Source organism: Aplidium turbinatum, chromosome 2 (assembly GCF_918807975.1).
Source record: "Aplidium turbinatum chromosome 2, kaAplTurb1.1, whole genome shotgun sequence".
NCBI classification, from domain to species: Eukaryota; Metazoa; Chordata; class Ascidiacea; order Aplousobranchia; family Polyclinidae; genus Aplidium; species Aplidium turbinatum.
The window spans coordinates 15,103,558-15,118,197 of NC_137473.1; the positions used below are offsets into that span (position 1 = coordinate 15,103,558).

Here is a 14,640-nt window from a genome sequence, read left to right on the forward strand (position 1 = left end):
TGCTATTCCACTGCCGACTCACGTTGCTGTTGGGCTACGTGCAACCTGCTAATGATTTTTCCATATTGTTTCTTCTTATGACACTACAAATTTTTTGTTAAAAATACCAATGTTTCATCAGTGTAATGTTTTTTCAAGAGCACGATGCTCTGTAGTGTATCACAGTAGGGAATAACTTTTCCAGCAACTTTTCGATTTTTATCACAACTTTGCTATTCCACTGCCGACTTTGTTATTTATTGTGCTCAATTCAAGTCAATGGAGGTTCTAAATAGTTGTATATCTTTTCGCAAGTTGCATCCGGCCCGCAGCTGTTGATCTCGCAGCAATCCGACCCTCAGAGAAAAAAGTTTGGTGACCCCTGATCTACTAATGGATGGAATAATTTTCCGGCAACAAGACTTCAACAATCGGAAACTTCACTCTGTCAATCTCGGTGACCGGGCCTGCGTCAGTGATTCAAAGCCTCTACAAGTATGCGAAACTGCCAGGATTAAGCTCTGCAAGAAGCTTTTCCAGTCCGAGGATAAAGATTCAATCAATCAACGGCTATTTTGCTTTTTTTGTACTTGGCGCTGCTTCTTTTTTTTGGGAAAGTTGCCAGGCAGTGTTGCCAGATTGTTAACTCTGTTTGACACTAAAAAATAAAAATGTCATGAAATCTCACCAGATGCCAGAAAACTACATCAAATTTTTAAACATTATAAATCGTACTTATTAACTTAAACTAACACAATAATGTGTTATTGATGATAATTTAAGCATGCTATATTACCTAAAAAAACAAAAAATGTCTTGAAGGTTCCACCCCGACTCCAGAGTCCCCGACAGCGCGTGACTTCGTGAACAAAGAAGCTTCAAGATTAAGCGGCCCTAGTTCAATTCTCGGGGTGTGCGCTGGAGCAGCTGACGTTAAGGACTGCTCTACATTCAGTGGCATCTAATAGATGAAATCATGCAATTACAACAACACTTCAACAATCAGAAACTTCACTCTGTCAATCTCGGACGGAGCCTGCGTCAGCAGTCCAAAGCCTAGTGCACAAGTATGCTAAACACTGCCAGGATTAAGCTCTCATAAGAAGCTTTCTCGGTCCGAGGATAAAAATTTAACCAATCAAGACCCAACATAGTATCAGTTTATCAAAATGGCTAAAACTTTCACTTCCAACTAGCCTCCAACGTAGAACATGTGGTTAGATGTATTTTCTAGTTTGCTTTTTGCCCTTGCACTACTTTGGAACATTTTTCGATTTCTTTTTAGAATTTATTCAGACTAAGGATTAAAAAGGAATTGTGAATCAAAGTTATCGCAATTAAGGTATAGTAATTGTGAACTTGCCTTGAGCCAGCAAATCTGCCTTGAGCCAGCATGGAAGCAGTAGGCCTACGGCTCATAAATCACATGGAACCCAACCTTTTGGACAGTAAAGCGGGATCTGGTCTTGAACACATCTCTGCTAATTTTATTACGTATTTTATTCAAAACATGTTTGTGATCGAATTACTTGTTTGAGGAAATCTAATGTCATTTTTATACGTTGTTACAAATTACAATTACGTATTGAGACGTTGTTGCAACATTATCAGCATGAGTAGTTTAATCGTATTGTTCTTTTGCTCAATTGCATCATTGTCAGTTCACAATATTTTGTTTTGCTGATAGGGCATAGTCCCGATTTCGCTTATTCTACAAAATAGAAATAGTAGACTCTTATTGCTGCAAGCGCTTTGTTCATATTTGAATTATTTTTTTATTTGAATGTTTTTTATAATGCATTTTTTGGGCTATGCACAGGCTTGTCCATGGGAAATGTCCCATGGGATGGGATGGGATGGGACAGTAGCTAGGCATTTTAAGAGCATTTTAAGAGCATTTTAAGAGCAGGAAATTGAAAATTTGCTGAATGAGCACAGTGACTCGGAATATGAGTGCCAATGATAATGAATTGTCATAGATAGACAACTTTTCTGAACTTTAAAGTTAACAAAATCAATAAATTTTGTCGTTTTGTATCTCTTTTTGTACATTTAGTCCTATCTAGTACACATTAGACTTAAATTTCTATAAATTTAATAACATTTATTGAATTGTATTTTGATGGGAATCCCATGGGATGGGACGGGACAGGCATGAATTGCTATGGGATGGGATGGATGGGACAGAAAAAAATGTCCCATGGACAAGCCTGGCTATGCACCAGTGAGCTTCAGGCACTCTAGGTTGGTGATTTATTGAAATGGATTTTGGTAGTTAGGCCTACCCCTTTTCATTCACTTGGAGCAATCACTGTTGTATAGCCTAAAGTTTTAGTGGAAAATACCTAAACTATCATTTCACGTTCGTTATTGCTCTTAATTGCCACGAGCGGCATTATGGCAGTGCCTCAACTTTACAACTGATTGTCACTTATGGTGTTGATTTGTGATGTGGGAATGACTGGTAGCCTACCTGACTTAGATAGGCAATTTTATTGATAAAAACGCAAAAAAATTTCCCAAGCCATTTGCGGCGAGGTTGTTCCATACTTCTTTGGCGCCCCCTAAAATTTTGCCCTAAATCCGCCACTGCAAATAAGTAGGTTATTATTGCACATGTCAGTGAGCCCGGCAACGGGGGGGATTTGAGGGACATCCTCAAGAAAATTTTGAAGAAAACGTCTTAAATTGCCCATTCTGAGAGCACTTTCATCATATTAATAGTAAATTTCTGTCAAATAAGTTATAGGCCTAATGCTGCAACAGAGGGCAAAGTTTATTAAGTCTCCTAAAACCAAAACAACTGTTCTGTTTATTTGCATCATTGCAAGAACTGACACTCAATCAATGAATTATTTGTCAGTAACATTACCAGTTCGAAATATGCAAGTTTTAGCCTATATAGTGTTAAAATTAACCAATCGAAGATAACCACATTTTGTAACTTGATTTTGTGAATTTTGTGAACATTTTGTGAAACATTAGGCTACTGTAAAATAGGAAATATTAGTCAAAGAAAACAGCATCACAAGCTAATGTCGAAGCAAAAACTATGAAATTAGTGCAAGGATATATCCCTGAGTTAGTGTGGGCTATGTGCACTTTGTGCAGCTCACCGCGCAGTGCGCTGATCAAAATCGATTGGTGGCGCTTTATTTCCCCGATTCTAGCAGCCAATCTTTCTTTTTTTTAAATGCTAGCCCTGGCATATCAAATTACAATCTTATAAATATACCTTGCTTTTACAATCCGACAATAAATCTCTGTGTTTGTATAGAGAAGGAGGTAAATCTCTAAAAAAAATCTTGAATTTCATTTTGTTTGTGACGTAGGCTAGTCACTAGGAGAAGGTTCAGGTTCGGGGTTGAATTTTATATTAGGCCTATATGGATTGATGTGCAATAAATAATTTACATAATTTAAAGGCAAAAACAGTTAGGTTGTGGTAAGCAACAAGGTTTTTTTTTATTTAAGGCTAAGTAAGTTATCGTAAAAGGATGGACTTGGACTACATTTTGTTATTGGCTAGGTGTGAAGCAATCAAATAAACTGATGCATCTTATTACTAATTTTGACGGAAAATAGATAAGCCTGAAAATAACAAGCGTAATATGTATTTTGTAATATGTAAATAAATAATGTATTTTGTTGACAATATAAAAAAGTCTTTTGTGTGTAGCCTAAGTTTCAACTTAGGACAGACATTCACATTGGAAATTGACATTGACATTGGAAACAGACATTGCAGTCGGCTGCAGCGTGGGTCAGGTGTACGTCGGAAGGCGTACACCGATGCATAGCGCTCAAGTCCGCTTTCCCGCAATGCAGGATAAAGATAATAAAACAAAAACAAAACAATTAAAAGCCTGCTACCGGTAGGTACTTATCTTTAAAAATTAAATAATTCCGAAGCAGTGAAAGAAAACGTGCGTGAATTCTTTTCTCGATCTTGTCTTTCAGTTAAACAAGCTTTCAATTACTACATGTTTATTAATTTTTTTTGTAAACGTATAAAAGGTTATGTCACGGTATGTCAATTTCCAATAGCAAAGAATGGAATAAACAGCTTCGCGCTTCAAGCGGACATCCAAAGATGGCGGAAGCTGGAAAACGACGTGAGTTAAACTTTCTAGGTATCTCCTTAAACATGAACTAATTGTCATTTTACCGTAAGAACACGTTGTGAAGTTGCGGCTGCATACTACTGTACATTCATGTCAGATTGCAATCATTTTGCATTGAAACATGAACAGCGCTCAAAGCGAGGCACTGACTTATTATTCAAACCCAACTGCACTGGAATTTAAAAATTTATGTTCGATGAACATCGTTTGACGTTGTAACAACGTGATTGCTGCACGATAAAACGACGTGTATGAAAGTTAAACTGACTTTTCTTAAAATTTTACTGAAGAGTTCATGTCTGTAAGATTGCAGTTTTAAACGTATGCTAATATTGTAAATATTAACAGCTTCACCCATGCGACGCTACAACAGTGATCTACAGCTCACTACCAGGAACAAGTCATTAGCATCGATAACTCAAGGTGGGGTTTGTAAAATGTCTACGAGTTATGAAATGGTTGGAAGGTTAAAGTCGGCTCATTTAGGCTGTGAATTATGACCAGGCATGTAGCTGGAGCCATTTTTAAAGTTACGTAGGCTAATTTGTAGTGTTAAAATAGTTATTTAACGTAACAGTGGCAAAATCTAAAATCTGGACCTTTTCAATAACTGAATATCATGACATCGTTCGATTTCAAACTCCTAATTATTTTTTTCCATTGTTTCTTTAAAAAATTTTTTGTACATAAGTGAATTCAAGCACTCCTTAAAAGGACCTCTTGGTCAGAATACAGATTTAGATTAAAATGGCTACTACCACTCATTACTACTGCACGATTATTTAAGAAAACTCAAAACAGACACAATTCTATCATTTGAAAAAACTTTGGCTTGATGTAAAATCGTTTTACCTTGATTCTGTTTACACTTTATGAGAACTTTTAGTTATACAATATAAGTTCTTTTCGCCTAAAAATTATTTGAACATCTACTGTAGGCTATATAGGTTAACTTGTCTTTTTTAATATTAATTCTTCTCTCACGTTTTTCTAAAGCTACCGTCTTTGCAAATGAAATTTTATGTCATCAAGTTAATAGTTTAAGTATTTGCCTACCAATCGACGATTATATTATTGTAAACCCAATCAAGCAAATGTCTAAGTCGTTTCAGACATAGTCTTTTTGGTTACCGAGAAAAAATGCATAGGCCTACATAAAAAGCATTTTACAGTAAAATGCTATTTTTGCGTTTTCATGTTCAATGAGTGAGGATAATTAATATACAAAGGAGAGATAGCAAGGCTGTCATTACACCAGCTGCCCCTAAAACATAAAACTACTGAAGGCTATAAAATTTCACTTTAAAAACAAAAAAAAGTTAGATGATATTTTATTTTTTTAACAGAGGTTCCTAAATTGTTAGCAGCAGCTTGCGGATCAGCGATTTTCTGATAACTTAGGCCGAAATTAGGCTTTGGATGGTTTTTCAAAGTGTGCGAAAACCTTCTTTTTAGGTGGAAGTCCAAAAGAATGCGAATTTTCAAGTCAGATAAAAGAAGTTCAAACTCCTTCTTCTTCTAATTCGAAAGACTCGCCCTCTAGTGTATTCGCATCACCAACAGATGGCAGTATCGAACGTAAGCTTAATTAATGTTGAAACTCAGTAAATCATCAGACAAGGACAAACCTAATTACCTACATGTCAAGAGACAAAAAAAAAACACCACCTTTGGACAGTTAAATGTTAAACAAACTTACTTTGCCTATCGTAAACCATTTTATTAATCTACATTCACGCTCAAAGTTGCAGTAACTCCAATGGTCACATATAAAGTCTTTATTATTAAATTGATACACAACTCCGATTGTAATTGCATTTGGTGTGTTCTCACTGAATGTCATTTTACTCACAGTTTCGCCGACGTCTCGTTTTGCATTTCCCGAAAGTTCTGTTTCACGTCTTGACTCCAGCAGTATGTACAGAAACGAAGGTGAGTTACTTTTTCTCGTAGGCTAGTAGCCTATGTGCATTAAACCAATAGCGATATGTCGACGAAGAAGATTCGAGTTGAAGTTATGCAACTAACGAGCTCAATATGCATATACTAAGTACTATTTTACTATATTCATATACTAAGTTATATATTAGTTATTAGACTACTTATAGGCTAACCCATTCTGTTAAGACATCGAAAATTCTAATATGCGAGATCATAGCCCTGGTATGACAAATTTTATTTAATTTTTATTATGTTTCTTTTGTTGTATTCTATCACAAAAATTGAATCTGTTATTATTTTAACGTCTGCAACCAGATTTCAACAATCTTATGTTTGTACGTTTGCATGTGTCTGCATAGCTACTTATTTGCGGGCTTATGCTTTGTTATTTTCGTGTAAACAAGCATATAAGTTGTGGAGTTTTAAAATGGAAAGAGTAGGTAGGCTAGCCTATAAAAACTTACAACAAAAACTTATCTTGTTTTGATTGGCTTGTCAAACACATCGCTTTTCATGTATGCTACTTTTGTGCCATTTTAGATTCAACCTTGCCATTCAGCGAAGGGCAAATCGTAGAAAAGGGTGAGTGAATATGACTCATATGAAAATTGATATCACATTACTCTGAAGCCAATGATTACTTATAAGTTATTGCAATGTATCTTATGTCAGCTAGAAGTCCCTATCCAATTAAATCAAATGTAGGCTATTCAAGATTGTTTCACGTTGGAGAGTCTTGAATGGCAGAATTGAGAATGACATTTAAGCTAGGCCTATAGGCCTACTTGGTTCGGAAGAGAAATTGTTTAAAAATCAAACTATCGGTAGGGTAGGCTACAATGCTGTTGCACAATCCCTTGGACTTTGTTATTTTTGTTTCCGCGAGAGAAAGCCTTTCGCTTTTGTGCGTACAACAATATGTCATTCGCGTGTTCCGTATCACATTTCCTTGTTCACAGCATTCTGCTATTCATAATTAGTTTTGCAATCAGCACTTGTTGTAACATATAAGGAAATTCCCCGAAGTTAAAGTCTCAATTTAGGCCTAGTGGTGTTTCTTGGATTCTGCCCCTTTACACACACCCTCAAAATCGAAATGTTTTTAAAAAATTTTGACAAGTGCTTGAAAAAGTGTCGCAATACGAGATATTTTAGTCAGAAACATTTTGGAGGTTTTCCAACGTTCTCAGAACATCGGCTGCATTGCCGAGTGGTGTAGCTCGACGAGAGATCTGGCACGACGCTCAAAAGCATGCAGCTGTGTCTTTCGAGGGTGACAAGAACACATGCCTGAGGGTGGTGACTGGTGATGAAGATTGGCTTCCTTGTTTTCCCGTTTACTTGATTTAAATATTCAACCACCAGGCGCAAAGCCTAGATAGGACAAAAATGTTCAGCATTAAAAAGTTAATATAACACACGTTTCAGAGTTGAAATTACTTTGGTTAAGTAATACAAACGAATATATTTTCATACGAGTCAGTTCAATCATAAACAGCTAAAAATCGATTTTGATCAGCTAGTAGCCTACAGTAGCTAGATCATCTTCCGTTAAGCTTATTCAAATAGAAATGTTTGGATAAGCTATAATATCTATTTGAATAAGCTGAACGGAAAATAATCTAGCTACCAGCAGCTGATCGAAATCGATTTCTAGCTGTTTATGATTCAACTGACTCGTGTGAAAATAAATTCGTTTGTATTAGGCTACAAGAGATGTAGCCTAACTGCGTCGTTCATATCAAGCATTGTTGTGGGTTTGACACCTGTCAGAAGAATATTTCATTTTCTTGATACTTTGGTTAAGTTATTGTTTAAAACGTAAACATTTTGTCACAACCGTCTATTATCGTTTACAATAAACTTAATATTAACTATAATCAGGGCCGGATTTAGCTGATGGGAGGCCCGGGGCACTTTTATATCGGGGGCCCGTGCAAAAACCCACCTCTACGTCTACAGTAGCATTAATCCAGCACTGCACAGCATTTTTCAGAAACTTCAAAGGCTGAAAGAAAAAAAAATAACACAAAATCACATTTTTTTCACATAGGGGGGCCCTTTAAAAGTCTGGAAGCCCAGGGTACCTGCACCCTCTGCCCCCCGCCTAAATCCGGGCCTGACTATAATAGGCTACCTATATAACTACAGTATGTTGGTAATATTATAGTAATTTGTTGGCAGAGTGGCACAACAGGCCAATTATAAATTCTTTCTTATATAAAGCGGCTACATCATGATCAAGAGTGCAATTGACTTGAAGTAGACGAACATTTTCATTCTTGTTTTCATTCTAACACTATGAATGTTGGAAACTGGCATTTATATTGTAGAAACTTTAAATTGAAAAGCAGGCATAAAGAACTGTAGCCAGTAAGGTAGCTTATTTTATTCTATTCTATTCTTATTGATTCTATGCTTATTGATAATTCTATTCCTCTTATGCCTCCACAGCTACGGTCTTTCGCACTCTCTCATTGGATGCACACTGTACGTTTTTGTTTTATGTACGCTTTGGCGTTTCGCATCCAAACAAAAACTTTGTTTTGTTTTTTCCTGACGCAAAGTTTTGTTTCAGCAGCTGACTTATATACTTTATTTTATTATGACAGAAAACCAATTTCGTATCGCTGCACAGCAATATGCCCAAGAAGTATCTGGTGAAGCTCAAGACCCTATAGAGCTGGATCACCCAACTGACAAAGTAAAACTGGAATTATCCAGCGAACAAGGAATGCCGATCGCACACACATTTGGTCAGCGACGTTCGTATTCTGAAATGCGTGCTCCGAGAGGCAATGTGCTTATCGAAAACATCTTCGACTTGGCTTTCAAAAATGCAACACAAGAAGCAAAAACGCTTCACATGAGTGGAACAGCTGCTGAAAGATACGTGTGGGAACACGGAAACAGGGTGTTAATTACAGGACAGGCAGGAATTGGCAAAAGCACTCTCACTCGTCAAATAGTGCAAAATATTCTTAAAGGAAAGATTCTACCAGAAACACAATATATCTTTTATATAAAATGTCGAGACATTGATTTTGAAGAAAAACTAGATCTGTTTGATTTTTTTCTCAAATACTGCGTTTATGACTCAGATAATTTGGATTTCTCACAACAGGAAAAACACGAAATCATCAAAATTGTTGATTTGAAAAGAGATGTGGTTGTTTTATTTGATGGAATGGACGAAGCCCACACAAACGACTTGTCAAAATCGGGTACCCCAAAGTGTCTTCTGAAAGATGTGGTACAGAACAGCGTCATCGTCCGTTCATTGATCAGCGGAAAGTTGTTGCCAAGAGCCAAAGTCCTCGTAACGTGCAGGCCTCGTCAAGCTTATCAGTTCTCTCCAGAGTACAGGCCAGGAGCTGTGGTTCAAATCATGGGTTTAAACACAGAATCTCAACAGAAATTGGGAAAGCAAATCTGTGGGACAAAAGATTTTTCAATCACGTACCACATGATTCACAGGGACGAAGATTTGGAAAGCGCCTGTTACGTATCAGTCTTCTGTATGATTCTTTACGCGGTTTTGCACGAAGCAAACATGCATCAAAATCGGAGCCAAAGGCTAAAGCTAAACACAATCACAAGAGTCATGACCTATTTACTGGATCGATACTTGCGCTCTCCACACATGCGAGATGTTGCAATGGACGAGCTACGGAAAATTTCCGAGTTGGCCAGAAAAGGATTTATGGAAAAGAAATTGGTATTTGGACAAATCGACCTCAACGAAGCTGGATTGACATCTTCTGCTTTCCAAGCGTTTATGGTGACGTATTTGGACAGTGATACGAAGTTGAGATATCGAATTTTTGAAGGCGAACAAAGATGTTCATTTTCGCACCAAATATGGCAAGAATTTTTCACTGCAATTGATCTCATGTTTTTTGCAAGCAGTGAAATATTCGATGAGTGTTCAAGCCTGTTCACTGAGCAATTTAGTCGATGGGAGGTGGTGGCAAAGTTCATGTATGGCCTGACAAACACTGATAACGTTAATTTTATTCAACGCCAATTCTTATCAAGAACGTTTAATGCAGATTGGCAACAACGGAAAAAGCTTTTACGGACAAAAGCGGAATATTGCATTCAAAGGCAAATTCAAGATTGTATTGTTCTTGTGCAAGTCTGCAATTGGATTCAAGAAGCTGATGATTATTCGTTTTCACGTAATATTGCAAATTGTCTTCCACAAACTTTTAAACTCGCTGGATCACATGATCACTTGGTATTGTTTAATAATGATGTTCACAGCATCGTGCGTCTGCTGTACGCAGCCTCGGATTTTACTGACGAAAATCCGGTCAAAAATATAGACTTTGAAAATGTTGAATTCCATGGCAACAGTTTTCGCTACTTTGCCAGCCACTTGTCAAACTTAAACGGAACGGTAAGTTACTAAGTTGGTAGTGTTACTAGCTTAATTACAACTTGGCAAAGGCATCGCTTCTACTATTTTCAGACTCCTGTTTATAGTTATGAGCAGGGCCCGATTAACCATGAGGCACACGAGGCACAGGCCTCAGGCCCCCTGGATTTAGGGGCCCCCAATTTGTTTTACATTAGTACCGTAAGCGTAGGTAGTGAAAGTTGTTGTGCCAGTATGTGTGCACAGTTGTTATTTTTGAGTAACGATTTCAAATTGTGTAACGATTGCTAAATAGAATAACGATTCCGAATTGTCACGCTTTTAGCGAAGTTACTGGCAATGCTAGGCAAAAGTAGAGCACTGCTACTCTGCATCGAAAGCGATTGCCAATAGGGGCCCCTAAAATTAGCTGTGCCTCGGGCCCTCGTGAGCCTTAATCAGGCCCTGGTTATGAGTTATGACATGTGATATTATTTTTTGGCAGTGATGGTCGGAAATAGGCCATAAATGAATGAAAACAGTTTCCTCCAAGTAGCAACAGTAAATTTAGACCGATGGTAGCCTATTCTCAGTTTAAATATTAGTTTGTAAAAGCATTGTAAGGTTGTTTGTATCATTTTAGATACAAGAGCTGCGCTTGGTCAATTGTAGGCTTGGAAATTCGTGTGGAACACAAATCGTTCGATTCATGCACAAGACTGAACGTCTGCATGTCGCTTACTGCGACATCACAAAAGCCGAGTTAGGTCTCATGAAAGAACAATATGAAAGACTTGCAAGTCCGGTAAGATGGCATACAATCAGAGGTGGGCACCCGCTACTTTTAAAGTAGCGCGCTATACCCGCTACCGCTACTCGGACCAAAGTAGCGCTCGCTACCGCTACATCTTTCGCCACTTTTGTCTAAAATGACATTAGCAAACACTCTTCAAGTCCCTAGTGACGCAAAAATGACCTTGAAAACTAACGTTATCATTCATTTTAACGTCGCTATAGAAAACACATTCTAATTAAGGGAAATTTATTGTTACGCATCTTTCAAAAACACGAGCATTTCAAAATTAGAACTACTAAGTCCTGCCCGCTTTGGCTTAATTGGCACATCTTTTCCAACAGAAAAATGTCTCTTCACCGCAGCACTGGAAGGAATGGGGGTGTTGTGTTTAATGAACAGATGTTTTAACTCGGTATTCGAAAATCTCAAAGACTTGCTCCTGTCCGAAAAAAAGGCGTCCACAATTGCTGTTTCCTTCTGCACCGACGTTTCACGGATGGCGCCAACACACAAAAAAATTCATTCTCGGAGTCGTGACTGGTGCTGGTGTCACCTTGATTGCAGCTCCACACCAGAAAACGAGATTCCCAAAAGACCGAAACTTTCCAACCAAACCGATCATGTAGTTGCTTGACTATGCCAGTGTTGGTAAAAAAATGAGTATTTTATTCACTTTAAATTAAAAAGTAGCGTGTAGTGGGAGTGCGACTGAAAAATATTAGCGCCGCTACTCCAACTAAAAAGTAGCGCCACTACCGCTACTTTTACCAAAAAAGTAGCGCCGCTAATAAAGTAGCGCCACTGCCCACCTCTGCATACAGTAGGCCTGTACTTTACCAATAAATTAATTTGATTAAAATATATGTAATCACCTAATCGTAGCCTACACAAAGTAACTTAAACGATTCCGACTCTCCCAAAACTGACCCAAATAATTTGTTCTGCTGTCATACGAGTTATTGTAGGCCTAGCCTTCAATAGAAGTGCAATCTTGGAATTGCTTTTTACAATAACGAGTTTTAACTCTCACCGATAGATAGCCTATAGCCTACAGTAGGCCTACATTATCAGAGACAAGAATGCCCATATTCAAATCACACAAAAAAATAGGCTATGTCTCAGTGGTTCTCAACCGGGGGTCCGCGGACCCCAAGGGATCCGTGAAGCGATGTCAGGGGGTCCGTAGAAGTTTCCGAGTTTTCAGCATGATTGATAAATTGCGAAAATTAAAAATTGTTTGTGCCTTGTTTATGTATTAACCTTCAGTGATTCTCAAACTGTAAGTCGCAACGCACTGGTGCGTTGCTTGAAATTGCAAAGGACATTGTACAAAGGTTTGGTTTCTTAACTAAAAAGTATCATATAAATGACTTAAACCTATTAATAAAGGTATGTTGGCTATGTTCAACTTAATTCTTTTGAGACAGCCGATTGTTGATCAATGATTTACTTAGAAATACAAACCTTTGTCAGCAGTCTATTACCACTCACAGTTTTGCAATGACTGTGATTAACTTATAACGAATTATTTAATTAAAAAAAGGTAAAGGTGAGTCCCATACTTAAATCCAAGCATGGGGGAATGATAAGGTTCTTATTATACTAAGCATTCGGCACTAGCAAAAGTAGGGTGGCCAGTTCCTTTCTCTCGGCCGCCATTATTTCAGCGACTACACCCACCCAATTTATTACACCCTGGGTGGAGGTGAGCGGTGTTTGTCAACAACCAGCATAAGCCGGGATTCGAACCAGGATTGCATAATTGGAAAGCGAGGACCTTAGGGAACGCTCAAATATTACGTAACGCCTTCGAGGGGGAGGGGGGTTTATGCAAAGCGTTACGTTAGCGTCACATCGGGGGGGGAGGGGGTTCAAGCAAAACGTTACGTAACGCTTTCGAGTACGGAATGGTAGTTTTTTGTGCTGAATTCGTAGTGAAAAAGCGTTAGGCTACATGGGGGATTGAAAAAAGCGTTACGTTGGCGTTACATGGGGGAGGGAGGGGGTAAAAAATTCGGAAAAAAAGCGTTACGTAATATTTGAACGTTCCCTTACCCGTTGCGCTATCTCATTGATTACAAATGAAAAAAGGGAGAAGTTGTTTGTAACGGTCGCAAAATTTCTATTTCGCCTAGTTTAGATAAAATCGATAGAAAAACATCAAATAAGCATATAGATTACTGATGTTTGATCCTGTGTGCCAACATAAAATAGTTCATAAAAATAACATAATTTCGTCAAACTCATCAATCATCAAGTGCGTTGCGAATTTAGAAAATTCCTCTTAGTGTGTTGCTTCGAAACTTATGTAACATATGATTCCACAAGGAGACGCGATATACCAAAATTTTAAATAGAAATTTTTAGGGGTCCGCTTCGAAGGCACCAAAAGGGGTCCATTAAGACAAAAAGGTTGAGAACCACCGCTATAGGCCTATCTCCATTTTTTTAACCTCAAAATAAGAAACCTCGTTGAAGGCTTTGAACCACCGTTGTATGCCGGTCACCCAGTTTGATAGAAGTTTTGGCTTGTTGTTGCTTGTAAATTATTGCATCCACTAAAAGGAGAGCTGTCCTTGAAGTGGCGACCACTCCAAGAGTTGAACTTAGCGCCTTTTTTCATTTGCAAAGTGGACCGTTTGTTTCACTGCGCTTATCAGGACCGGCTTGAGGGTTGTTTTGAGATAAAGTCGAAAACCTTCTGTTCCATAACATTCTGCTCTAAATTATTACTTTTTCAACAGCGACCAGAACTCTGGGTTTTCAACAAAGATATGACTCCCTGCGACTTTGCTCAAGAATTGAGACAGAGCCGCGAAGCGTGGAAACGATCTACGCCGGTACAACACGGATAGGATGCTTTTTCGAAACATTCCAAGACAGCTTCATTGAGCCTAACAGTTGAGCGAAAAAAAAAATAGCGCTTGGTCTACCGATTTGCAGCTCATCAAAGCTAGCAATGGTGTGGGTAGCTTATGGTTTCCAACACCTCAAGACAATGACACTTTTTATGCCTTCTGCTGACTCTACTTTTTGCTGATTTTTTTCCGCTTTCATGGGCTAGTGCTAAAAGTTAAGTTCGCACACAATGACCTTTGATGTACGAGAATTAGCACACAAGTGGTAGTTTGTGTATCTCAATGGATTTGTTTACTGTTTACATTGAATTTTTATTAGCCTACTGTGTAGTTTCGTTAGGCGTATTTCACTGATCAAGCGATAGCCTCTAGATTTTGCTTTTTATCGTGTACGTTTTTCCTAGATACTACACACTTAGCCTATTGTGATAGTTAGAAATAAAATCAACTAAACCGTAAGAGGTTAGTAGCCTACTCTGCGTTGAGTTTCGAGAATTACTTCGTAGCTCTGTCTCCAGCCTGTGGTCGTTCCTCATTTGGGAAGATTGAAAAATATGTTACTATCCTGTTTTGCGTGGCATT

The 14,640-nt window shown here is 38.1% G+C and overlaps 1 protein-coding gene across 2 annotated transcripts; it reads left to right on the forward strand.

Moving 5' to 3' along the window:
* Positions 1–3,967: 3,967 nt before the first annotated feature.
* Positions 3,968–14,626, forward strand: LOC145765255 (uncharacterized). Of its 2 annotated transcripts, none has more exons than XR_014288552.1 (8): positions 3,968–4,094; positions 4,452–4,526; positions 5,559–5,681; positions 5,958–6,035; positions 6,585–6,626; positions 8,657–10,446; positions 11,077–11,209; positions 13,945–14,626. XR_014288552.1 is itself a non-coding variant. In XM_082577047.1 (8 exons), exons 1-8 carry the CDS (start codon positions 4,010–4,012, stop codon positions 14,053–14,055), a joined length of 2,466 nt encoding a protein of 821 aa, XP_082433173.1. In that variant the 5' UTR covers positions 3,968–4,009; the 3' UTR covers positions 14,056–14,626. The 2 variants fall into 2 exon arrangements, 1 of the variants encoding a protein (XP_082433173.1); XM_082577047.1 differs by having other exon boundaries at positions 11,048–11,209.
* Positions 14,627–14,640: the final 14 nt, after the last annotated feature.